Consider the following 24016-nt stretch of genomic DNA (forward strand, 5'->3'; position numbering starts at 1 on the left):
GCTGGGGTAATTAGAGCTCCACCGGGTGCTGGGAGATCCTGACATGAAAGGGGCTCTGGCGTCACTGGGATGGTCCATGAAGGCAGGTGTGTGTGTGTGTGTAGGCGGATGGGGCTGGCACAACAGACCTCCCCTGTGGAAAGGGGGTCCAATTTAATACAGCCCACTCTCCTTCTTAGACTGGCCCTGGTACCATTTGGATTTTGGTGGGGGCAAACATGGGAGGAAATACCACCTCTGTCAAGCTGGGAGTTGAGGTGTATGGCAAGTCTCGCCCCCTCCTGGAGCTCAGCGAGGGGTGGGGGGTGCAGATTGTGGGGGAAAGGCTGGTGACAGTGAATAGAAATATATTATGGAGGAGGGTGACATTTGAAAGGGGAAGCAGCAGATCGAGTAATCATGTTAGAAATGGGAGGGGGAGGAGGACATGGGGAATGTAGTGGTAATCCGCCAAAGGATTGAAAACAGGATGACTTAAGTTAAAAGGACACCAGGAGTCACCTACCCGGTCCTCTTATTTTAAGGTGGAGGAAGCCGAGAACGGTGGTGATTTATTCAAGGTCACACAGTGAGTTACTGGCAGAGAAGGGACCCGAACTCCGAAACAAACTATGAACCGCTAAGCATTTAGTATTCAGCCTTTCTCCTCCGACTTAGAAGGTGCAGGTGGCACGTTAGTACCCCGCCCCCGTGCAAACCCTAAAGCCCCCAAATCTCCCGGCAAAGGCTATTTTTGAAATAACATCTTTTCCCAAGTATGTCAGCAAGTACCACTCCTCCCGGAGACGCCTGCTGGGGGGGTTGGGTTTAGGGCCGAGCCTGAGCGGGGCGGGGGCGGGGGAAGAGGCGGCCGAGGGGCGGCCGGGCCGCTGGCCGAGGTCCCGGGGCGCGGCGGGGGGCGGGCGGCGGGGCCCGGCGGCCGCGAGGCGGCCTGTAGGGAGCAGCCGCGAGCCGGCCGGGCGCGCCGAGCCCGAGCCCCAGCCGGAGCGGGGCGGGGGAGGGAGGAGCCAGAGCGGCCGCCGCCTCTGCCGGAGGAGCCGCGGGGCCGCCACACTCGCCCCCCGCCCCCCCGCGCTCACTTGCACTCACACCCGGGCGCAGGAGGCGGGCGGCCCGGGCCCCACCGGCCCCCCATGGACGCCCCCGGCACGGGGCGCTGAGACCCCCGCGTAGCTGCTCTGTCCGGTCCAGCGCGCCACGCCGAGGTAAGGGGGAGGGAGCCAGGGGGGTATTAATATGCAAATGGATCGCGATTGATTATGCAAAGCCGCGGGGCTCAAGAGCCAGCTCTTGGGCGGGCTGGGGGCGCCCAGAGGGTACGCGCTGCCAGCGTCCGCCTGCCCCGGCGCCTGGGTGACCCTGTCACAGTCCGGGAGCGTGCAACTTAACGCTCGGGAGAAGGGAGGTGTTGCTAGGAGGTCGGTGGGCCCGGGGGTTCGCCGGCGGAGATGGCGTCCGGGCCTCCCCCTCGAGGGCCCACCCGACCTCTGTCCCGCCCGTCTGCTGCGCATTCCCAGGCCGGGCCCCGCTGCCGGCCGGCCGGAGCTCCCCCGCCCGCCGCGCCGCGGTTTGTTTACGGTGCGCCGGAGGCCTGCCCCCCACCCCCCACCCCTAGCTTCCGAGGCCGTGTGGCTTTTGCAGAGCTGCCTCTGGCTGCGGAGGACAGTATGAGTCCGGTGGCGGGGGGGGTGGGCTTGCACGAGCCCGGGGTGAGGGAAGTTACCCCCCACTCCACCCGCCTCTCCAATTGAACATGGTTCTCTGGTTGCAACACTCCTATTTGCAAAAACGCGACTGGAGGGGGGAGCGTTGCGTGTGTGTAGTGGTGATGGGGGGGGTAGTTGAGGGTCCCTATGAAATTAGGTGAGTTGCAGGCTGGGGTGGCTGGAAAAGAGGGAGGAATGGACCTGTGCTATATTTCCCCTCCTTTCCAACCCCCTCCGCCCTCCCCGCCCCTGCAACGTGTCTCTGGTGCCCCTTCTCCGTCTGGGCCCTCCCTGGTTCAGTGTGAGCGGCAGAGAGGGGGGAAGGGAATAATGGGGTACTGGAGAGAGCCACCAGCTTCATGAGGGGGAATACAGAAGGAAAGCCAGTGGGAGGGGAGCATGCCCTTCAATTCTGGCTGTGGCCCCAGGAGGGGGAGGGGATGAAGGGGGCTGTTGTCCAAGATGAGGGGGGAAGCGAATGTGACATGCAAACACAGAGATATGACCACACAGACAGCCACATGCACACCCAGGGACACCCAGACAGACTCAAGGACAGGAGCTGCTGGACACACCCACACCGGGACAAGGGAAGAGGCAGGCTGCCACTGCACCCTGAAGCTCAGAGGGCGGGACACACCCACGGGAGACCAAGAGCAGGAAGACTGACCCATGCATATACCCAGGCACAGGGTCACACTACACGGAGATGCTGTCACACATGCGGGCAAGGAGGAGCCTCTGTCACACGCACGCATTCATGCATGCACACAGAGCAATTGCACACAGATGCACAATTACAAAGACTTTGTCACTTATAGGCACACACGTGCTCACATGAGCCCACTCATACAGACATCATCGCCTGCTGTGACAGCCGCTGTCACTCAAACACAAACGCAGATACACATCAGCACATGTACACACAACTTAGCAACAAGTATTTTCTTGGACTCTCACTGTGTAGCTCTGAGGTTCTGGATACAAAAAACCCTCCTGCATTCAAAATTAATTTTGCCAGTGTGAAAAGATTTTTTTGCATAATGGTGCAAGGCATGCATTCACCATAATACATTGAGTCTCCATTGCTTGTCATACCACCCTGCTAGATGGGAAGCTCCATGACCAGCTCTGGATCCCCTGTGGAGCCTGGCACAAAAGGTGCTCTGTAAACATTTGTTAATTGATTGCCTGTGGGCACTCCAGACACAGGTGCACTCATTTGCACACAGGCCTACGGACTCAGGTGCACATAGTTTCAGGTCCGGACAGTCCCAGATGCACACACTCTATGTAGTGGGCACAGTCAGGCACACACCTAAATGTACACATAATCACAGACTTTTTTCTTGAAGCTACCTCCTCTAGGTTCACTCTCTGAGTCTTAAGGGGGATGGGCTTTTTTTTTTTTTTTTTTAAAGAGACTGTAAAGAGCAAAGAGAGTGGGAGCAGGGGGGTTCCAGAGGGCCGAGTCATGGGCCCGTAGCAGTGTCCAGTGACTTCCTTGCTGGGATTGTCCTGCCTGTTGGGGGAAGGGGTGGCTGGGGGAGAAATGGCTCCTAGGGAGCGGCCCTCATCCCCACCCTAAAAGCAAACTGGGGGAACTAGCTGCCTCTGCCGTGGGTTATTTGCCAGGGCCTTTCTTGGGGACACTCACTTGGCCCCTGTTTGAGTTCCTGCCTCCCACCTTGAGTCCTGCTGCTTTTCCCACCTCTGCCCTCCTGCCCCAACTTGGAAGCTCTCTTCTGGAAGCCGTGTGCTGGTAAGTGTCTGGGTGAGCAATATGTATTTTTGACTTGGAATTTCTCTCTGACTCTGTCTCTCCGTGGTTCTGTCTTACTGTGTCTGACTCTTCCTCTCTCTGCCAGTCTTGTAACTCTCTGCCAGTCTGTAATTCTCTCTCACCCTGTCCGAATACCCCTGTCCTTGTCTGTTTCTGTGACAGCCTCCTCTCTCAGAGCTGGGAACTGGCGGTAATGGTCTTCATACTTTTCCAGTTGTTAATGCGCAAACTCCGCCCCACTGCCCCACCCGCCCCGCCTCTGGGGTCAGCGAGAGGTTGGGGGGGGTGCTCAGCTGGCTGCTCAGGACATCCTGCGCTTCCTTAGTGCTGCAGCTGCAGCCAGCGACTTTGGGGGGCTGGGAATAGGGGAGGGCGGGGGAAGGGTGTCAGTTACTGCCCATACTGACCCCTCAGGCTGGCGGCCTCAGCCAGGGAACACCAGCTCTGTGGAAGTCCTTGGTGTGCAGGCTACAGCTAGCTAGCTCCCAAACAAGCCATTGAGAGGTGCCCCACCACACTGACACTAGCTGGAAAACAATCACCCCCATGGGCAGGGGCGGGAGTTGGCATGACCAGGCCGAACTGGGCCCATGGCAGGACTCAAAATGGCCTTTCTCCACTCCCCTGGCAGCTGAGACCCACTTCAGAGATGCCCAACAGCTGTGTCCTCTTTGCCCAGCCTTGGGCCTGGTTCTGAGGGTACAGCTGCCCAGGCCGAGTGAGGCCTGCTCACCCATGAGTGCAGGCACCAGCCCAGAAAGGGCAGGAAGGGCAACTCTTTGGGAGATGGAATTTGAGCAGGGGGCACCAATGCAGGAGACCCACAGCCTGGGGGGACCAAGCATATCTGGCCATGCTCCCCACCCCAGGCTTTGACCTACTTGCATGAGGAGGCACTGGTAGTCATTCTACAACAGGAATCCTTGGGCTGTGGCAAAAGGGGAAGTTGAGGCATGGCCACAACACACACTTAGCTGGATGAAAGAACAAGGTATCCTTCCTCTAGCAGGTCATATGGTATAATGGTTAAGAGCAGGGATTTTTTGGAGCTAGACTGCCTGGATTTGAATCCCAGCTTTGCCACTTGCTGGGTATAACCCTGGGCAAGGGATTTAATCTCTCCCTTGCCTTATCTGTAGATCGGGGATGATAATATCTATCTCATTTGGCTTTTTTGAAGATTAAAGGAGTTAAAATATGTGAAACACTTTAAAAGGTGTCTGGTGCATAATAAGCACTTTATGTGTTAGCTGTTAGAGTGAGGAGGCTTGTGGGTCTAGAGTTCCCCAGATTTCCTGGGGAACCAATGTAAAGAATTGGATCTCCTGACATCATAAGGATGGACTGGGGGAAGTGGGGGGAGGGGGCAGTAGACCTTCAATCTCCAGCCTCCTCTCCCTTTATTTCACACCCCCCCCCCCACTTTTTGCATGCTGGAGCCAGTGTATTTAAAAGAGCCCAAAGCAAGCCCCAATGCCTGCTTACCCCTCTGACCATCTTCTTTTAGCTGCTTCTTAAAAGGAGCTCTTGTCATCTCCTCCTGGGACACACTTTACCAGCTAGGGGTACTTGCTGAATGTTTGGGCATCACTGTTGGGACAAATCTGAGGAGTGGGGGAGAAAAATAGCAGGGGCGGCAGGCCCATCTTCCCTTCCCCTCTCTCTACTTACATAGAGTGTAGCCCCTACTCAGGGAGGAGCTAGGGCCCTTCCTCTCTCCAGCCCCCTTTTTCTCTCTTGGGGACCCAGCACCCCAGCTGCCTGCCATTGCTCAAGCAGGACCCAGCCCTGGCTGACACACCAGATTCCCCCTCCCCTGCACAGGGGGCATTTGTGTGAAGGGTGGTGGCAGAGGGAAACTGAGGCACCGAGGAAGGACCAGCCTGGTGGGGTTGCCTCTTCCTTGTGAGTCTGATGATGAGGGTCCCCTCGTCCCCCAAGTCCCTTTTATTCAGCCCCTCCCCTTCAAGGTGAAGCAAGGACAATGGAGCTGCTCCGTGGCAAGGCACCAAGGAGCCCCGTGAAGTGGGGGCTGACCTCAATGCTATTTCTCATGGCTGCAGAGGTGCTTGAGGAACTTTAGTGCCTCTTTGGGTGGGAGGCAAGCTTGACCATGGTGGGAGGAGCACTGGCTGGGAGTTGGGAGACCAGGTTTAGGGTCTTTGCTCAGTGCGGTCTGCCCCACTCTGAGCAAGGGTTAAATAACATATTTATGGAAGAATGAGGGCTTTCCACGACACCTGTGCTAGATAAATGTTGCATCCTGGCATAGTAAGCAAAGTCTGTGGATTCTGTCCCCTTTTCCCTGGGCCTGGCTTGCTCCAGGGTGGGGGACACATATCCTTCCTGGAGCCAGAGACAGTTCTCAGGGTCTCACCGAGGCATCTGGGGCTGGTGTGCCGTGGGGACCAGGTAGACTTCACTTTAGTGCTGCCTGCCATCCTCCCTGGCAGGCAAAAGCTGGGGTGCCCAATGGGACAGCCCTCCTCTAAGCCATTGCAGGAGGTGGCCCAGAGGGAGGGGTCAGCATGTGCTGGGTAGACACGGGGAAGTAGATGGGACTTACTGGTGCCCAGGAATTGCCATGCTCGCCCCCCTGCTTTGGGGCACTCCCTCAGTTTGGAGCCCGGGGGCTGGGGGTTAGTGTCAAAGGCGCAATTACACCCCCTGGCAGGAGCAAAGAGCAGCCTGGTTGGACCAAGCCCCCAGCCCACCTCCTCCTCCTCTTTTCAGGAAGAGATGAGCTCTGAGCTCCTGAGCCTCTGCTGCCTGTTTCATTTTTTTTTTACTCAGGCCTGGAGGCGGGGGAGGGAAGGGGGACCCGAGGCTTTGACGGCTGTCGGCAGTTTTGTACACATCAGTGAGTGGGTGTGTTGTGCGCGCATCCATGTGTGAGTGTTTCTGTGCATGTGTGGGCTGGGAGGGCTCTGAATATCTGCGGGAACAGGGTACCCGAGCCCTGCGCCTCTGCGCATGCGGGGTGAGTGTGTGTGTCTGCACGTGTCCGTGTGTGTGCCGGAGACTCAGCTGCATTCCCTCTCTCCCTCTTTCTCTCCCTCTCTCTCTCTCTCTCTCTCTCTCTCTCTCTCTCTCTCTCTCTCTCTCTCTCTCTCTCTCCCCCTCCCTCCCTCCCTCCCTCCCTCTCTCTCTCTCTCTCTCTCTCTCCCCTTTCCTCTCTCACACACTCACACTCACACACTCTCTCTCTTACTCCCAGTCTCTCTCAATCTCCCCCCTCCCTCCCTCCCTCTTAATGCCCCCCCTCGGCCCGTTCTTCATGGGCGGGGCCTATCTCCCCCAGCCCTGCCTTTCCTTTCCCTCCGGGGCAACGGCCTCCCTGGGCTTACAGGCAACTGGGAAGAGGGGAGTGAGGGGTGGGGGGGGACCCCAAGCCCTAGGCCCCTGATGCCATCTGCCACGAGGGCCTTGCCCCGTGACATTCATGCCGCCAGCACTCAGCTGCCCCAGCTCTCGGCTCCGGTTACCGGGCTGGCTGCGGGGAGAGGGTGGGGAGAATGTGCCATGACCAGCTCAGCTCGGGGTGCTCTTAACTCTGGCTTCTTGGCCACTTGGATCTCCTGCCTCCATTCTTCAGAGTTCGGGCTGTGGGAAGAGGCTTAGCTCTTGAGCAGGGGTGTGGGCACATCTGTCCACCTGTGGGCACGGAGGGTGGCTGTGTCTAGAGAGGTGACCTCTAGACCTGGGCACCCACCTTGAGACCTGACTGGAGCTGGCCGGGGTGGAGGAGGAGGGGGAGGAGAGCAGCAGCTGGGGGAGGTGATGGGGGCAGGGAGCTGTCTTTGATGTTAATACTGGGCATCTGGCCCGAGTCAAGGCTGCTGTTTGTATCTTTCTGTCTCTGACCTGCAAGCGGGAGTTTCCTGTTATATTCTTTGGGAGGGGAGGGTGTCCTTTGCTCAAGTGGCCAATCTCCCCCTTTTGTCATGCCCCCCACCACTGTCCACCATTCTGTAGCCTCCAAGGCTCCACATGGGTAAGAGATCAGACTCCTGGGTCACTGTCCTTAAACTCCAGAATACTGTCTCATGGGGGACTCAGAGAGAGCCCACCAAGAGTGCTGCACCCTGCCTCCCTCCCTCCTTCCCACTCCCTCCCCTTCCCCATGCTCACCAAGTGGGTGGCCAGTGTCTGCGTGCCCTTGTGTGCACTCCTCTGCCATCTCACACCTGCCAAATTGTACTTTCCTTCCCACCGGCACTCCTCTCTCCTGGCACGGGGTCAGTGGGGTTGGGTGGGGCAGGCCTGCTCAGTCCTTACCTGAGAAGAGAACGGGGTTCTGAGGAGACAGAAGTCCTAGTCCTAGAGAGGCCTCTGTCCCTTAACATGGGGCACATGTTGCTTGTTGCAGCCAACACCATCACCCATGGGAGCCCTCGTGTGCAGTGTCTGCACACAGATGCCTAGGTTTGCCTGTGCATGCCCGTGTGTGCCTGTGTGTGTGCGGGGGGGGGCTCCAGTGGCCTCCTGGGCCCCTGAACATCACCTTTCTTGGCTCCCGTGGTGTGAGTCAGGGCATTGATGCCAGAGAATTGGGAGTAGATGGCCCCCCACCCTAGCAGCCTGCAGAGGGGAAGGGGAGAGGGAGGTGTGAACCTACCCACAGCACTATTAATAGCCCACATGCCAGGCCACCAAGAACCAGCTGTCACCGTGGAAACCATTCCTACTCCCCCCAGACTCGACGGGGTGGGACTTAGGGCATGAAGCACCCCCCACCCATCTTCCTTTGTTACCTTTCCCTCTTTGTCTCCCCCTCCTTCATTTGTTTCTCCTCCCCTTATCCCCCTTTCTACCTCACCCCTTCTCTCTTCCACTCCCACCTCATTACTCCCTTTCTTCCTCCCCCTTTCTACTTCATTGTCATCCCTGCCTCCACCCCCCATCCCTGCCCCATCTCTTTTCTTTCTCTTTGTTCTTCCCCTCTACCCATTGCCCCTTTATCCCTCTCCTTCTTGGTTTCCCCCTTTCTCAGCCCCCTCCGTGTGACTCTCTTTCTGTGGCTGGCAAGGAGGAAGACTGGGCTTTCTTCCGAGCATAAGGACAAAGTTCAGGGGCCCCAGGAAGGTGGAGCCAAGGCCAAGTGCAGCCACCCAGTGGAGTAGTGTGTGTAGAACTAGGGGCTAGATCCTGGAGGCAGAGTCCCCTCTGGCAGCCCCAGGAGTCCTTGGGGGTATCCCTTGGGTCCACAGGACTGTGGAGCAGGACACACTGACAGTGGGAACCTGGCGTGGCACCCAAGGATGCTGCATTGCCCTCTTGTCCCCGTACGTCCCCCCATCACAGAAGCACTGAGGCTTAATGAAATGCTTCCCCCTTGCAGGCACCTTGCCCACACTGCCACCCGGCAGCTCTTATCTGCCAAAGAGGGAGTGGGTGGCCAGGCAAGGCCAGCGACAGGTGGGTTTTGCTGTCATGCTGTCCGGCCTAGACTCAGAAACCTGCAGCCCCACCCCCTCCGCCTCCCTCCGTCTCTGCAGCTCTGCGGGGAATGTGCTGGGAAGGAGTTTAGGGAATGAATTGGACTCCTGGAGGAGGGGAGAGAGGCTGCCCTTCCGGGTGGGCATCCCTGTTCCACCCCCCTTCCCTCCTGACCTAATGCAGGCCCACGTGGTCCGTGCCTCCCTGTGTGCCCGGCCCTCTGCCTGGGCTCTTTGTCACCTTAGAGGCCCAGGCATATCTCTGGAGAGACGGCAAGGAGTTCCCAGGGGTTCCACCCCCCCCACTAGGTGCCAGGCTAGGGTTCCCTAGGCAGTGAAGGCAGCACCTGGCTCGTCTGCCCTCCACCAGGGGTAACCATAGCCTGGCTGCACCAGACTGGCACCAGGGCACCATTCAGTTCAGCACTGGGGTGGGGCAAAGAGGGAGCTTGCCCCTCCCCCAGCGGGCACGTGCAAGCTCTTGGCAGTGCCCAGATACATTTGGAGTTAAGGCTGGGCCGGGAGGGGGAAAGGAGAAGAAACATGGCGGCTTAGGTTGGCACTGCCCCAGGTCTGCCCTGTAGCAACTGGTGGTAGCAGGGTGCGGGTGGGGGGCTCCTGCAGAGCTGGGGCCTGGGGGCAGGAGCTTTCCGTGCCCTGTGGATGCTGCCGCTGCTATTCCCTGCCCTGCCTGGCCCTCGGCTGCTGATACCCGTTCCCACACACCCTGGCCTTCCATGCCAGCCGCTGGGGCTGCCCCTCTCTCAACGTGCCCACTCCTGTGCTGGCCTCCTCCCCTCCCTGGGGGCACTTGGGCCTCCGGCTGGCGAGTGGATTTTTCCAGCTTCTGTAAACAAGTGGTGGCAGCATGCCAGGCGGGCAGGAGACTGGGGGGGGCAGCACCGCAGCCAGGGTGTGCCAAGCACCGAGGCACAGCCTGGGGGGAGAGAGGGAGACACCCAGACCGGGAAAGAGAGAGAGACATTCAGATGCAGACAGACGAACTGCATGAGGCCTCGCTGGGCACAGATGGAAGTGGAAACAGAGGCGACAGAGAGAAAATAGCCCTTCTATTGTCCAGCCCAACCCCCACGACGGCCTCGCCCCTGCCCCTCACTGCTGCTTGGGCTGAGGGTGGCGGGCCCCAGCGCCCAGCCCCTGGGCATCCCCACCCACTCCTCCTTCCCCCACCTCCGCCCCTCAGGGCTGGCTCCACCATTATAAATTTATAACAGGAATTTCTCCACAAGCCAAGAAAAACTTGACCTACTTTTCTTGACGGCTCCCTGGGCTAAGGCTCCCCACTCCTCCCCCCACCCCCCACCCCCCCAGGTCTCCCGTCCAGCCCCCATGCCCAGTCCTGGTCTGTGGGGGGTATCAGAGGCAGAATTACCCCCCACTTCTGCAGTCCTCCCCACACTCCTCCGTGCTGGGGGCTCGCCTGGGTGCCCAAGCCCTGTCCCACTGCCCTGCCCTGCCCTGCCCAGAGCCCTAACTTATCTCTCCCTTCTCCTCCCACCCTGGCTCCTTATCAGTTCCCGGGGGAGGGGCTGGGGGCCCAGGGGCAAGGCCTCCTCCAGTGCAGCAGTGATGGGGGTTGTGTATGGGGAGCAGCACCCTTTGTCCCCCTCCCGCAGGCCCGCACCTGCCATGTGTTTGCAGACAGTGGGCCACGGGTCTGCAGGCCGGGGTCAGAGGGGCAGCAGAGAGGGAGTAGTGGGCCCAGGGTGGCACTGCCTTGGACTCCAGGGAGCGGAGCAAAGCCAGCATTAGAGCGGCTGATCCTGAGTCCTGATCCCCGAGCCACCTGCTTACCAGCCATGTGAACTTGAGTAAATGATCAAGCTCTCTGAGACTCAGTTTCCTCATCTGTGAAGTTCCCATGCCCCCTTCAGAGGGCACCTGTCATCTAGTCAGTTAACACATGTTTGTTTCCTTTCCTCTCCCCTTTGCCACCCTCGACGGAACCAACTGGGAAGTCTGGTCCTCAGACTGGGAAGTGTGGCTCTGGATCTTGTATGGGAAGCTTTGGAGTCCCTGGGGGAGGGGGGTGGCATTTGGAACTTGTAACTCGGCCAGCAGCAGGGAGGTCACCTTCCAACTGAAAGCAGTTCACTGTCTCTCTCCTTAAGGAACTAAGATGGGCATCAGGGTCCCTGCCTGCTGTCCCCACTTCCCTCCTTCCCTTCACACGTACTCCCCGTGCACATGCTGAAAACTGCTCATCTCTGGTTCCCCTTTGTCCCTATAATTCTGATGAATTTTAGGAAACCTTGGCCAGAGGCATGGTAACATTAGCTAACGTTTAATACACTTATTCACAGACAAGAGAGACCCTTGATTACATGTGAGGGTTGGGACATGGTACATGGATTACCTCATTCTTTCCTTCCATTCCTGCCCTGTCTGTGGAGCTTAGGATGTTCATCTCCAGGCTTACCTGATGCACCTGTTGATCTAAGGGGTTACCTTGGTCCCCTCCCTGGGGAAGCACAGCTGAGGCTTCCCATGCCTGCCCTCCATGCCCACCATCATCTTGCTGTGGGCTTCAAGAACCCAAAGTGTTGCCACCAGGGTACTCTTACCCGTTCTTCACCATGACACCATCTTACCCTTGCCTCTCTCTTCTCTCTGCAGGGACCTCGGGACAGGACGAGACTCCGAAGCTATCACCCCATCCCCCAGCCGAGGACCCCCCACAGATCCAGCTTGCACCCCTCCCAGCCCTCCCACCTGCCACTCTCTGGCCCCTCCCACCGCCCACCCCCCTTGGGGCACAGGGCATGGTGTGAAAGGCCAAGCACTGAGGCGGGCACCATGGGTGCTGTACCCTAGGGCCTGGGCGGTGGGGGGTGGGTGGCCTGTGGGCGTGCCGGGGGGGGCAGTGTGCCCACCCCACTCTTGGCGTGCTGGAGGGCATCCTGGATGGAATTGAAGTGAATGGAACAGAAGCCAAGCAAGCTGGAGTGTGGGTCAGACCCAGAGGAGAACAGGTAAAAAAGGGGTCTGGCAACCAGATTATGGGTTATGCCAACTCCCAGGCAGCAGTCATGGTCACCTGGCTGGGCAAAGGGCTTCCCTGGTGAGAACTGAGCTGGGGCCTTTTAAGCACCTTTGGGGGATGGGCATGAGGCCAGCAAGTCTGCTGCCTACTTTTGCCCAGGAGATGAGGTCATATTCAGATGGGGCAGGGAAGTGGGCACCGGGATGGAGAGATGCCCATTTTGCTGGTGGGATGCTCTGCAGCAGCATGACGGCAAGCAGCAGACCCACGGCCCCCTGCCTTGACAGAACTGGGGAGGCTTACATGGCCCCCACGCTCCTACTACCATTGCTGCCCTCCCCTGAGCATGTAGAATGCAAAGGCCTCGCCATTTTCCTCTTCCCCCCATCCCAGCCCATGCACCATCTGGCCGCACGTGTAGTTTGTCCACAAGCCCTGGCGCATGTTGCATGACATTTTAGGGCACGTGCACAGGTAACTAAGGATCACAGCCCATGCTGATATTTGGAGTCTATTGGGAGCCCCACAAGCTCTTCCTTGTTCATGGGCAAGGACAGGCCCTACCAGAAGGGGAAGCACATGCCAACCCTGGAGGTTTTGCCTACACGTTGGGGAGGCGTCAGCCCTGCACACACCATTCGGGATGGTCACCTGCCATCTGCATGGCCTTTGAGGGTCTCTGCCTCTCCCTTCAGCTCCAAGTGGCACAGAGCTCTGTCCCAGTTGGCGAGATGCCCCAGGAGCTCGGTACAGCCTGTGCCTATGGCTGGGAAGAGGGTGGGGGAGGGGAGCTCCGGGGAGCAGTGTGGCTGTTGCCTAGGAGACCAGATCCTGAGCCAGGAGGCTGGAGGCCTGGCCAGGCAAAGCCCTGGGGCCCAAGACTGGGTCCCTAGAGAGGCAGAGAAAATGGGTAGGGCTTGCAGCTGGGTGGGGTCCCCAATATTCCTACCCCTCTACCCCTTTACTCCTCGCCCACAAAAAACCCCTCACCCAGACAGGACTCTGAGAAGGAAGATCTGGCTTGTCACTGTGCAGCTCTGACTTGCAGTTCCTGCACCTTCCTGCCCAGACTTCTGTGGATCTGGGAGAATCTGACCCTAAGGCTTGGAGAAAGGCGGGAATGTGGATTCCCCGTCCCCCAGGGTGCAGCCCCTCCCCGTCATCCTCCCCTCCCCCATGTCCCTGCGCCACCTTGTGGCTGTTCCTGGGTCTGCACCCAGGTCCTCTTGATTTGAGGATGCCAGCTCGACCAGGCAGCCCCAGTTCCCAGGTTCCCCTGTTCTCCCTGGGAGTCAGGAAGGAGACCTGACCCTCCAACCTAGTCGGAACCAGACAGAGGTAATCCCCAGGGGGCAGGGAGCACAGGGCTCCCTGTGACTGTGACCCTGGCCAAGGTCACTATGTCAGTGTGCTGGGAGCTACACCCAGCTCCAGGAGGAGGGGCCCTGCAACATGCCACACGTCAGGGTGGGTGTGGGAGTTGATACATTGCATGCATGCGTGTGGAAGGGCTTATGTAACCTGTGTGTGCTGCGTTATGTAACATGTATGTGGAGATCTTCAGTGACCTGTGTGTGCAGTGCCCAAGGGTTGCTAATACCTCTAATGAAGGGGCTCGGGGTTCTTGTCCTGGCTCTGCCCCCAGTGCACAGTGTCACCAGGCACAAGTGGGGCCTCAGTTTGCTGCTCTGTTAAATGGAGGCCGTGGACAGGGTGACTCTGGAAGTCTCTTCCTGTTCTCATAGCCTCAGTTCTAAGTTCTAGGAGCCTTAGGCACTGTATGTTTTCAATCATGGTGGGTTATTTAGCATGACCTGCAAGTCAAGCCGCATGTTCACCCTGCAGGGAGGAGGGATGGTATTATTAGGTGCCTGTCCAGGGAGTTGTGTAACACATGGGCATATGCTAGAGGTCATTTAACACTTTTGAAGATGCCTGAAAATTGCATAGATGTGGAGATCTTTATCATACTGGACTATGAAGGCTGCATGTTTGTTCATATGTTCTCACATTGTGTTACATACATGTGCATGTGTGTCCTAATAGAGGTAGTATCGCTTTAAGCATTTCTCCACGTATGTGTCGGGTCCTGAAGGTTTAAATATGTGAATGCCCGTGGGTTACAGAACTTGGGTGCTTAAGGTTCTGTACTGAGTGCACATGTGTGCGTGCGTGCGCATGTGCGTTGGGGCCCTAGAACATGCTTGTGCCCCAGCCGAGCTCCTTATCTCTCTCCCTTGCAGCTTCTAGAGAGCTGGATCCTTTGTCAGCTAACCTGGGGATGGGAGGTCAAATGAAGATACAGAATGGAGGGAGTGGGGCCTGGGGAATGAGAAAGGGATTTCCCAAGGATTGCTCTGTGATCCCTACCCACTTTGCCCCATCCAGTGCCAGGTCACCAGATGGAAAGCGAAAAAGAAAGAACGGCCAATGTTCCCTGAAAACCAGCATGTCAGGTGAGCCTGGCTTCATGCGCCCTTCCTCTCCACCCCCAACCCCACCAAACCAGGCTGGCGTCTTCTGGGGGCTGGGCATGCATCAGCAGCTCCTGTGTCCTGCGGGGGAGCCTCCCAGAGGGCTTGGGAGGGACTTGTGGGGGGAGGGGAGGGTGACATGGGGCGTGTCCCAGCCTTTGAGGTCTCCCCTCATCCCCTTGCCTGAGGCCCTCCACCAGAATCTGGGCCTTGGCGAAAGGGCTGCAGGGCTACATTCTCCTGAGAGGAGCTGCTGGCATTTGCTTCTCCTTTTCCCCATCCTCTGCCCCTTGGAAAGCAAGGTAGCAAAAATAAATAAATAAATAAAAAAGCTTTGACCGAGCAGGCAAAAGAGCTGGGATTGTCTAGTCTTAGGGAAGGGCGTGGCTTCCGATGTATCTCCAGGATTCTACCTGGAGACAAAGAATCCTTCAGGGAGGCTGGGCTAGGGGATGGGCCAGGAAGGAAAAGCTGTGGGATGGGAAAAGTAGAGGAGCCTCTCTGCTGGGGTCCCAAGCCATGCCTGCCTGCCTCCCTCCCTTCCTCCCAGGGTATATCCCTAGTTACCTGGACAAAGACGAGCAGTGTGTCGTGTGTGGGGACAAGGCAACCGGTTATCACTACCGCTGCATCACTTGTGAGGGCTGCAAGGTATGGACCAGCTAGCTCCTGCCCCTCATCTCACTCCCTTTAAGGCCTTCAGCACCTGGCAAGACAGACTAGCTCTATAAACATGTAACCTCAACCCATCTGGTATACCATCATTTCTCTGCTCTCACTCATTCATTCATTTGTTCATCCATTCATTCATGATCCCTGCTCTGCCACTCACAGGTTATGTGACCACAAGTAAATTGCCTAACCTCTCTGAACCTCAGTTTCTTCATCTATAAAATGGGGATAGAGTGGTTTAAAACCATGCCTGGCAGGTAAGAAGCACTCAGTAAATGTCAGCTATCGTCCATCCATTCAGTGATCAGGGCACTGGATTAGGTGTGAAGATGCGGCATATACCCTGCCCTCGAGCTGCTCGCAGCATACTGGAAGGAGACAGACTTGAAAAAAAGCATCAGTGTTTTTCAAAATATGATTCAGGGACCACCTCAGGTGCTAGTTAAAATGCAGACCCCCAGGCCCCATCCCAACCCTACATGATCAGAACTTCTTGTGGTGGGGCCCAGGAATCTGCCTTTTAACAGATTCTCCAGTTGCTTCAGATGGACCAGAAAGGGGGAGAACAACTGCTGGTGGGGCATGGTGAGAGCACAGAGGAAGAGGATGGCAAGTTCTCCCTGGGCAGAGGGGGCAAGGTCAAAGACTTGGGGAGGCTTGGTAGGATTTCACTTCAGTCATTTCTAGCTGCATGGCTTTTCCAGAATCATTATTTCCTGAAAAATGTAAGACCTTCCAAGAAACAAAATTATTTAAAAATATGTTAAGGCTTGAAGTTCCCTTCTTTCTCAGTGTCAACCAAACCGAGACCACCAGGGAATTAGAGGTCCGTAGTGGTCTCCTGGAAGCAACACAGGCAGTAGCATGGAGCAAGGATCCTTACACTCGAGAACCTCTGAATCCCCAGGGAGCATCTTGAAAAGGCAGATGCCTTGGCCCCACTCCTAGAAAATCTGATTTAGTAGGTGTGGAGTGACTCAGGATTCTGGATTTTTGGTAGGTGCCCTGGGTGATTTTAACGCATGCCAGACCTTGGGGTCTCATACCTGAGGCCCAGTTCTGGCTCTGATACCCATTTGGCCATATGGCTTTGGGCAAGTAACTCATTCTCTCTGCGCCTCAGTTTCCTAGTCTATAAAATGGGGACAATAACAGTTGCTACATCATAGGGTTGTCCTGAGGGTTAAACAAGATGATGCACAAAAAGGCTGACTGTGCCTGGGACAACGGTAGCATTCAACAGATACCCACTCTTTGTGCTATTACTACCAAATTGATTCTGGAGATTTACCCCCCCTTGAAGCCAAGACTAAGCTCGATATAGAGAATTGAAAATTTTCTTTTAAAGCTGCTAGAGTTCTTACCCAATATCCTTTCTTGACTTTTTGGTCCCTTTAGTTCATGAATTCCACTTGCATGGGTAATAGGTAGCATGTATGAGAATGTTTCTTTTTGAATTTTTTTTTTTTTTTTTTTAAATGAGAATGGTTTGGGGGGTCAATGTTTTTTAGAGTCATTTAGCAATAAGGAAAATAAGGTATTAATTGAACTTCCACAGTTCTGTTCCTCAGGCCTCATGGCGTCTCGCCCAAACCCCAGGCCCAAATCTCTGTTTCAGTCCTCGTTCTTACCTGTGCCACCACCAGTTCCCACCCCAGCAGCCTGGGGGCTGAGGGCATCTGTTTCTAAGGCCCTTAGGCCTGGCAGAGCCCAGGGTTCTGAGCTTGCTGTGTCAGGGGGTGCCCGGTTCCCTCACTAATCGCCCCCCATCTCTAGTGAACTGCATGGTTGGTTCAGGAAGGGGAAGGTCGTGATCACAGCATGTTCTGTCTCCCCCCACCTGCCCCAGGGCTTCTTTCGCCGCACAATCCAGAAGAACCTCCATCCCACCTACTCCTGCAAATATGACAGCTGCTGCGTCATCGACAAGATCACCCGCAATCAGTGCCAGCTGTGCCGCTTCAAGAAGTGCATTGCTGTGGGCATGGCCATGGACCGTAAGGGGCACGGGTGGGCCGGGTGGGGCCGGGAGGCTGCGGGCGGGCCCCACTGGGCAGCGTGACAGTCCAGGCTAGACTGATGATGGGCTGTCCAGGATCTTGGTCCCTGCTGCCCTCATCCCTGGGAAAAAGGAAACAGGATTCCTCTCGGGGCCCTGAGGGTAGGTCCATCTGCTTTTCACCACCGAAAGGGCCTTAGAGAGGGAGCTGCTGGGTAGAAAGAACTCAGCACCACTCCCTAGCACAGTGTTCCCAGGCTCCTAGGGAGGCACCCACCTTTGGGTGGGAGAAAACATCTCTCGTTGGCTGCAGAGTGGGCAGCAGGGTCTTGTAGCTACGCCAGTAGGCTCTCCCATCATCATAACCCATTTGACCAGAACTTGATAGTCAGGGCTTTTCTCCTCTGTATCAGTCCAAATTCGGGGTCAAGGCTTGGCCCAGTGATTGATTAGTAAAGGTCCAGGTTGTGCCCCCCACCTGCTATTTGATTTCAGGGGAGTCACTTACCCTCTCTGGCTTTCGGCTTCCCCAGCCCGTACACCAGGAAGAATAGTTTCCGAGAGTCTCGTGGAGGGGGGGAAGCTGAGGCCAAGGGCACCGTGTCTCCCCACTGACAGTGGTTCTGGATGACTCGAAGCGGGTGGCCAAGCGCAAGCTGATCGAGCAGAACCGGGAGCGACGGCGGAAGGAGGAGATGATCCGGTCACTGCAGCAGCGGCCAGAGCCCACCCCCGAGGAGTGGGATCTGATCCACGTGGCAACGGAGGCCCATCGCAGCACCAATGCCCAGGGCAGCCACTGGAAGCAGAGGCGGAAATTCCTGGTGAGGGGAGAGGGGGCACGGGGAGAGTGGCAGCGGAGTGGGAGGGAGAGGGGTGAGCCCCGGCTCAGAATTTGCCTCCTCCCAAAAGCTTCTAAATTTAATCCAACCCAAAGCTGATACTCTCCATACCTTAGGGGTCCTGCTTATACACCTGTCATGAGTGTCTGGGTCCCTTCCGTCCGATTGGGAGCCCCGTGAAGACGGGGCCTTTTTCTCGTTGAATTTCTAGCGAGCAGGGGTGACCTCTCTTTTTTCCTGCCCACCATGATGGGAAGGAGAGGGTGAGGACACAGTCATGTCACGATGGTTTTGAGTCCCCTGCTGGGTGCGAGGACCTGGAAAAACAGTGTCGAGGGCATGGTCAGCGTGGGAGCAGAGCCAGCTGATTTGTACCTGGTAGGGGAGGGCAGAAAGCTGGTGCCTGGTTCCCGCTGGAATGTTCGGAAGGTGGGTGAGTGCACTGTCAAGCACCTGAGCTCTGGTACCAAGCAGATGTGAGTCAGGCGGCCTGGGTTCAAATCCTGGACATGTGACCTTGGACTTACTGTTTACTTATTCCTTAGCCGTGCTGTGCCTTAGTTTCTTCATTTGTGAAATGTTGATAATTATAGTATCTTCCTTATAGGGTTGTGGTGAGGATTAAATGAGATAATACATGTAAAGCGCTGAGCGTAATGCTGGCCACACATAAGTATTCAATAAATGTAACTGCTATTTTCATTAAATTATTATTATTACTATTATTATTATTTCCCCTGCCAGTACTACTATCACTGTTATTAATAGTAGACTTGGAGTTCTGGTTCTGGCCCGAGGGTGAAAGAAAATCCTTAGGGCTGGGACACTGCATTTGCTGGGTACCATACCCAAGTCCCCTTTCTGCCCCCCACCGTGCTGCCTTGGAGCTCCCCCTGGTGGGCAGGGAACCTCAGTGAGACGTTGAAAGGGGTCTGCAGCCCCAACTGACCCCCATCTTTCCCACTAGCCGGATGACATTGGCCAGTCCCCCATTGTCTCCATGCCGGACGGAGACAAGGTGGACCTAGAGGCCTTCAGCGAGTTTACCAAGATCATCACCCCGGCCATCACCCGCGTGGTGGACTTTGCCAAAAAACTGCCCATGTTCTCCGAGGTGAGTGGCAGCTGGGAGGAGAGACCTGGTGCCGTGCTGGAGGGAAACCTGGGACTGCTCCCCAGCTCACCCAGTCCCAGGGGATCCTCATCTGAGGTTCTCTGGATGGGGAGCAATTCCTGTAGGTCAACTCACACATGCACACACACCCAACACACATGCTCGCACACTGACCTAGCTGAGCCCTAAGGAACAAGCCGGCTCCACTGCTCAGCCTCCCTCAGCCCTCCCAGGCCCCTGCCTCTCAAGCCTATATAGCATGGAAGCTTCTACTCCTTCTTTCTATGAGCACTGACTGTGGAGACAGGCTGCCCTACTGTGTGACTTTGCCAAGTTACCTAGCCCCTTGGACCTCAGTTTCCTCATCTGTGGAGTGGGGATACTAATGGATTCTAACTCACTGGCATAAATGTGAGGTTTAAATGAAGTAGCGCATGTACTAAGCCCAGCAGAAGGTTAAGAGTTCATGTACATGCTACTGGCTGAGGCCCATGAATGGCCTGGCCAGCCTCACAGCTCCCAGAGGGCGCCCACGGGGGACACTCAGGGACATGGGGAGGGGTGTGCTGACGTCCCTGTGGCCCTGCCCCTCCACAGCTGCCTTGCGAAGACCAGATCATCCTCCTGAAGGGGTGCTGCATGGAGATCATGTCCCTGCGGGCGGCTGTCCGCTATGACCCCGAGAGCGACACCTTGACCCTGAGCGGGGAGATGGCTGTCAAGCGGGAGCAGCTCAAGAATGGTGGCCTGGGTGTCGTCTCCGATGCCATCTTTGAACTGGGCAAGTCACTCTCTGCCTTTAACCTGGATGACACGGAAGTGGCTTTGCTGCAGGCTGTGCTGCTGATGTCAACAGGTACCTGCTGATGGCCTGGGAGGGCTGAGAAGCTTCCAGGGGGCCTAGAGCTTGGCTCACCCTGGGCCTTCTTCCTCAATTCTGCATCTCTCTCTGTTCCTCAGCTTCTCTGTCCCCCAAACCCATTCTCTGCCCCTCTCCTAGGCCACCTCTTTGTCCCCCAGGCCCATCCTTTGTCACCAGTCCCCCTCTGTTCCCCAGGTTCATTCTTGTTTCCCAGTCCCTTTTCTCTGTTCCTTATCTCTTCTTTGCCACATTCTTTCTCTCTTCTCCCCAGCCCCCCTCTCTGTCCCATCCCCCTTTGTTACCCACCCCCCAATTTGTCCCCATTCACCTGCTGTCTCCCATCCCTCCCTGTCTCTTAGTTCCTTCTCTTGTCCCCCAGTCCTCTCTCCATTCCTCATCTCAGTCCTCCCCTGTCTACTTTCTCTCTTCCCAGGCCTGCCCTGTGTCCCTTTACATGTCACTCCCACCCAGTCCCCTCACCACCCCCTGCCGTTGCTTCTGCACACATGGCTTCTTCTCTAGGCCCCCCCTCCCCGCCTCCCAGGCCCTCGGCCACTCACCCTCACATGTTTCTGCCCCGCAGACCGTTCGGGCCTGCTGTGCGTGGACAAGATCGAGAAGAGTCAGGAGGCGTACCTGCTGGCGTTCGAGCACTACGTCAACCACCGCAAACACAACATTCCGCACTTCTGGCCCAAGCTGCTGATGAAGGTGACTGACCTCCGCATGATCGGGGCCTGCCACGCCAGCCGCTTCCTCCACATGAAAGTCGAGTGCCCCACCGAACTCTTCCCCCCACTCTTCCTCGAGGTCTTTGAGGATCAGGAAGTCTAAAGCCTCAGGCGGCCAGAGGGTGTGCGGAGCTGGTGGGGAGGAGCCTGGAGAGAAGGAGCAGAGCCGGGGGCTGAGGGAGACCCCCCCCACACACCTCTTCTCTCCTTCCTCTCCTCCTTGGATAAGATTCAGCTCCCACACACACCCCCTCCCCGCCCAGGTCCCTCCTCAGAGCCTCCAGCCCTGGGACAGGGCAAGTGAATGAACTTGCTATAAAAAGGACAGTGTGGGAGGCCAGGGGGAGGGGACACGTGTCCTGCAGTTCCCAGGACCCCCTCTAAGAAGGGAGGGGAAGGGAGGGAGAACTAAGAGGGGCAAGCCATCTTGACTGTAGGGCAAGGAGGAATGTGGGATGGGGAAAGATGCCCCCAGCTCACCCCCCTACACACACACGAGAGAGAGCCTCCCACCCAGTTAGTTCCTTGGCTTAGGTCCCCCTCCAGGCTGAGGGCCTCTCTACTTCCCCAGATGTCTGGGTGCAAAGAAAGGCTTGGCTTGGCTCCTCCTCTGGAGGTTAAAAATTATAGTCATTCTAACTGCACTTTGGAAACCAAGCAAGGGGGAAAGAAGATACATGAAGAAAATCTAGACAGAGAGAAAAAAGACAAAAACAGAGCAAGCAATCAGAGAGAGAGAGAGAGAAAGAGAAAGATATTAAGTTATTAACCGAGGCTGGCCTGAGGGGAGGACCCCCCTTACAACCCCCATGCACTTTGAGAACTACCCCTCCTCCCCCTAAATCAGAGAGAAATGCACCCCAATCCCCCCACCAGATCCCGAAGAGTAGGGCTGCCCATCAGAGCTGGGAGTTAACACAACAGGGTCCTGGCTACCCCTCCCCCCTTGCCTTGCCCCCTCCCTCTGTGCCCCTTTGGCACCCCCCACCCCCACCCCGGAACCCCCTCTGCTCTCTGCCACTCGTGCCCGCTGAGTTCCATCTACCTCTCACGCTGGATGCCAGTTGACCCCTCACCAGCCTGCCCTGCCGCCCGCACAGCTCCCCTTTCAAGTGCCCAGCCCCAGGGGCCTCTGCCCATACCCCCACCCCTTCCGCACCTTGGCACCCACACAGGAAAGGCTGTGGCTCGAGCTCCCCGCCCTCCTCACATCCTGCAGTGTTAGCTACAATTCAGATGCTGCTGCGTGGGGGGTGGGGGGTGTGCGAGTGTCTCCCAGAGCCCCCAGCCCCACCCCTTAAGACCCTGGTTCCCGTCTTGTCTTCTGGGCTCTAACACCTCTGACCCCCTTCCCCACTCCCACTCGATGCACTAACCCAGACTGGGTGGGCGGACACCTCAGTGAGGGTGCTTAGTCGGGGGACCCCAGGGGAGGGGTGGTCGGTGCTCCTCCTTATCTCTGACGCTCTTTAGGCCAGGCGCCCCTCTGCCCCGGGGACCCCTTTCCCCTCTTCTTTTCTCTAATTCAGGGACTTTGGCTTGAGCCCCCGCCCCCCCCCGGGAGGAGCGCTCTGTTGGTCTGCACCTGAGTGAGCTGCCCCCCTCTCCTCCCTCTTGACTATCACCTGCTCCTCAGGGGAGCGAGGGAGGGGGGAGGTGGCCCTCCCTTGAGGGGTGGGGAGGTGAGGATGGGGAGGGGCAGAGCAGACCAGAGGGCCCTGGCTCAGGGCTGCATGTCGGCAGGGATGGATGGGTGGACACAGATGCCCCCGGAAGCCATGGGGAATGGGGCAGGGGGGGAGGGGTGCCAGGGCTTCCTGCGCTTTGCACTATTGGGGCAAAAATGTCTTAAGCAGTGGGGAACCTGCCACCCCACCCTGACCCTCAGCCTGTCACAGCCCCTCACCCCCCCACCATGCACACATACACGTGCACGCACCCGCACGCAAGGGAAGGCAAGGCTAGGCTGCCCATCGGGGCACCCTGCTGCCCCCTTTGTCCAGGAGCTCCCACCGGGGCGGAGGGTCTGGAGGAGCATCTGCCCTCCCCCTCCTGGGCCCGAGGGTTGCCCTTGCTGTCTCTGTCTATCTCTATCCTCTCTCTCTCTCCTGGGGTACTGATTCTGTATTACTCCAGTCCCATGGGTCAGCCCTCTTGTACCTTCCTCCCACCCCTGGGGGCCCCGTGGAATTCCTGACCTGTGTGCTGTCATCCCCCCCGCCCCCCCCCCCCACTTCTTCATCCCTATGCTCACCACGGGCTTGGCCTCTCCCAGGCATTTGGGAATCCACCCCACCCCCTCCCCAGTCATATGAGCTGTGATCCCCTACTCCGCCCTCTGATGCCCCCTGCTCCCCCCACCCTCGGTGATATGGAGTCTACGTCTGCAATTCGTGTGAATGTGAGTGTGTGCACATGGTGGCGGAGGAGCCAGGGAGACTCAGGAGCGCCTCGCACCTGCTCTAGAGAGGCGGCTGTCCCAGTCCCTGCTGTGCAAGTGGGGGACAGGGCCCTCTCCTGGGGGCCATTGGTGCTAATGAGGGGGATGGCCTTGACATGGGTGCTTAGCAGGCCTCCCCCGGTATTGGCCCGGGGCACTAGGGCAGGAAGCGTGGGGCAGCAGGTGCAGTACTGGTGGGAGGAGGGGTCGCTGGGAATAGGATGAGGGGGCAGGCCAGGACAAGGGGGTGCCAGAGCCATGACCACTACCCCGCCCCCGCCACCACCTCTCCATCTCAGTATTCCCCCCTCCCATCACTCATAACACACATACCTCATCCAGCCTCCTCCCTGCTCAGACTTGGGGAGGGTGATGGGGGAGAGCCCCTTACCCCTTCCCCTGGTGGCGGGCCTACAGGGCTGGGAGAGGGCAGGGCGTGTTATTTAGACACCGTCCATAAGGGGGACAGGAATTCCTGCCCTGGAAGCTCCTGGGTGGGGGGAGGGGGACACTGCCCAGAGGCGCTACTGAATGTATGAGAAGCTGGTGCTGGGGTGGGGGGAGGGGGGTTGTGGCCAGAAAAAGGGAGGGAGGTAGGTCCCTTCCCCGGGGAGGGGTGGGGCCTGCAGGGGTGACTTGGGGGCCTCCTACTCCTGCCCCATGTTGACAATCAGTATGTCTGTCATGTGCGATTTTTCACCCCGTTGTGTTTTGGGTCAGGATTTTAAAGAAAGATATTTTTATGGTAATTGTTGCTCGTCTATTTTACTATATATTTATGTAATAAATATATGATGAAAATAACCCCCTTGGGCACCACCCCCCTTAGACTCGCGTGCTGCTTCCCTGTACCCTCCCATCTCTGGCAGAGGATCTGCCCCACCAACTGACCAGATGGCGAGGTGTCCCCCCAGTCTTGCAGTATTTCCGCCCCACCCCCCAAACGAGCAC

The 24016-nt window shown here is 57.4% G+C and overlaps 2 protein-coding genes across 4 annotated transcripts in view; one reads left to right on the forward strand and one right to left on the reverse strand.

Moving 5' to 3' along the window:
• Positions 1-21762, reverse strand: part of MED24 (mediator complex subunit 24) — a 48377-nt gene extending 26615 nt beyond the window's left edge. The window contains exons 1-5 of one of the 2 annotated variants that reach the window (XM_037809425.1): positions 21671-21762; positions 20531-20772; positions 18030-18235; positions 14973-17897; positions 7621-7767 (exon numbers count right to left, since the gene is read on the reverse strand). The gene's annotated coding sequence lies outside the window, so the exon portion shown is untranslated. The remainder of the gene's footprint in view (positions 1-7620; positions 7768-14972; positions 17898-18029; positions 18236-20530; positions 20773-21670) is intronic. The other variant, XM_037809426.1, reaches the window with a different exon arrangement.
• On the forward strand, positions 1018-23869 carry THRA (thyroid hormone receptor alpha). 2 transcript variants are annotated; one of them, XM_037809431.1, is made up of 9 exons: positions 1018-1205; positions 11565-11920; positions 14320-14387; positions 14956-15056; positions 16927-17074; positions 17695-17900; positions 18886-19032; positions 19630-19888; positions 20478-23869. In XM_037809431.1, the coding sequence occupies exons 2-9, from the start codon at positions 11868-11870 to the stop codon at positions 20726-20728; spliced, it is 1233 nt and encodes a 410-aa protein (XP_037665359.1). In that variant the 5' UTR covers positions 1018-1205; positions 11565-11867; the 3' UTR covers positions 20729-23869. The 2 variants fall into 2 exon arrangements, with proteins under 2 accessions (XP_037665359.1, XP_037665357.1); XM_037809429.1 differs by lacking the exons at positions 1018-1205; positions 11565-11920 and having other exon boundaries at positions 13831-14387.
• The last annotated feature ends 147 nt before the right edge of the window (positions 23870-24016 follow it).

This window comes from Choloepus didactylus, chromosome 18 (genome assembly GCF_015220235.1).
Source record: "Choloepus didactylus isolate mChoDid1 chromosome 18, mChoDid1.pri, whole genome shotgun sequence".
In the NCBI taxonomy this organism is placed as follows: Eukaryota; Metazoa; Chordata; class Mammalia; order Pilosa; family Megalonychidae; genus Choloepus; species Choloepus didactylus.

Coding starts and splice junctions, on each gene's coding strand:
- THRA (XM_037809429.1), top strand. CDS start 14,132: ATGCTTGTGCCCCAGCCGAGCTCCTTATCTCTCTCCCTTGCAGCTTCT. Junction 14,388..14,955: donor CCTGAAAACCAGCATGTCAG/GTGAGCCTGGCT, acceptor CCTTCCTCCCAG/GGTATATCCCTAGTTACCTG. Junction 19,033..19,629: donor AACTGCCCATGTTCTCCGAG/GTGAGTGGCAGC, acceptor GCCCCTCCACAG/CTGCCTTGCGAAGACCAGAT.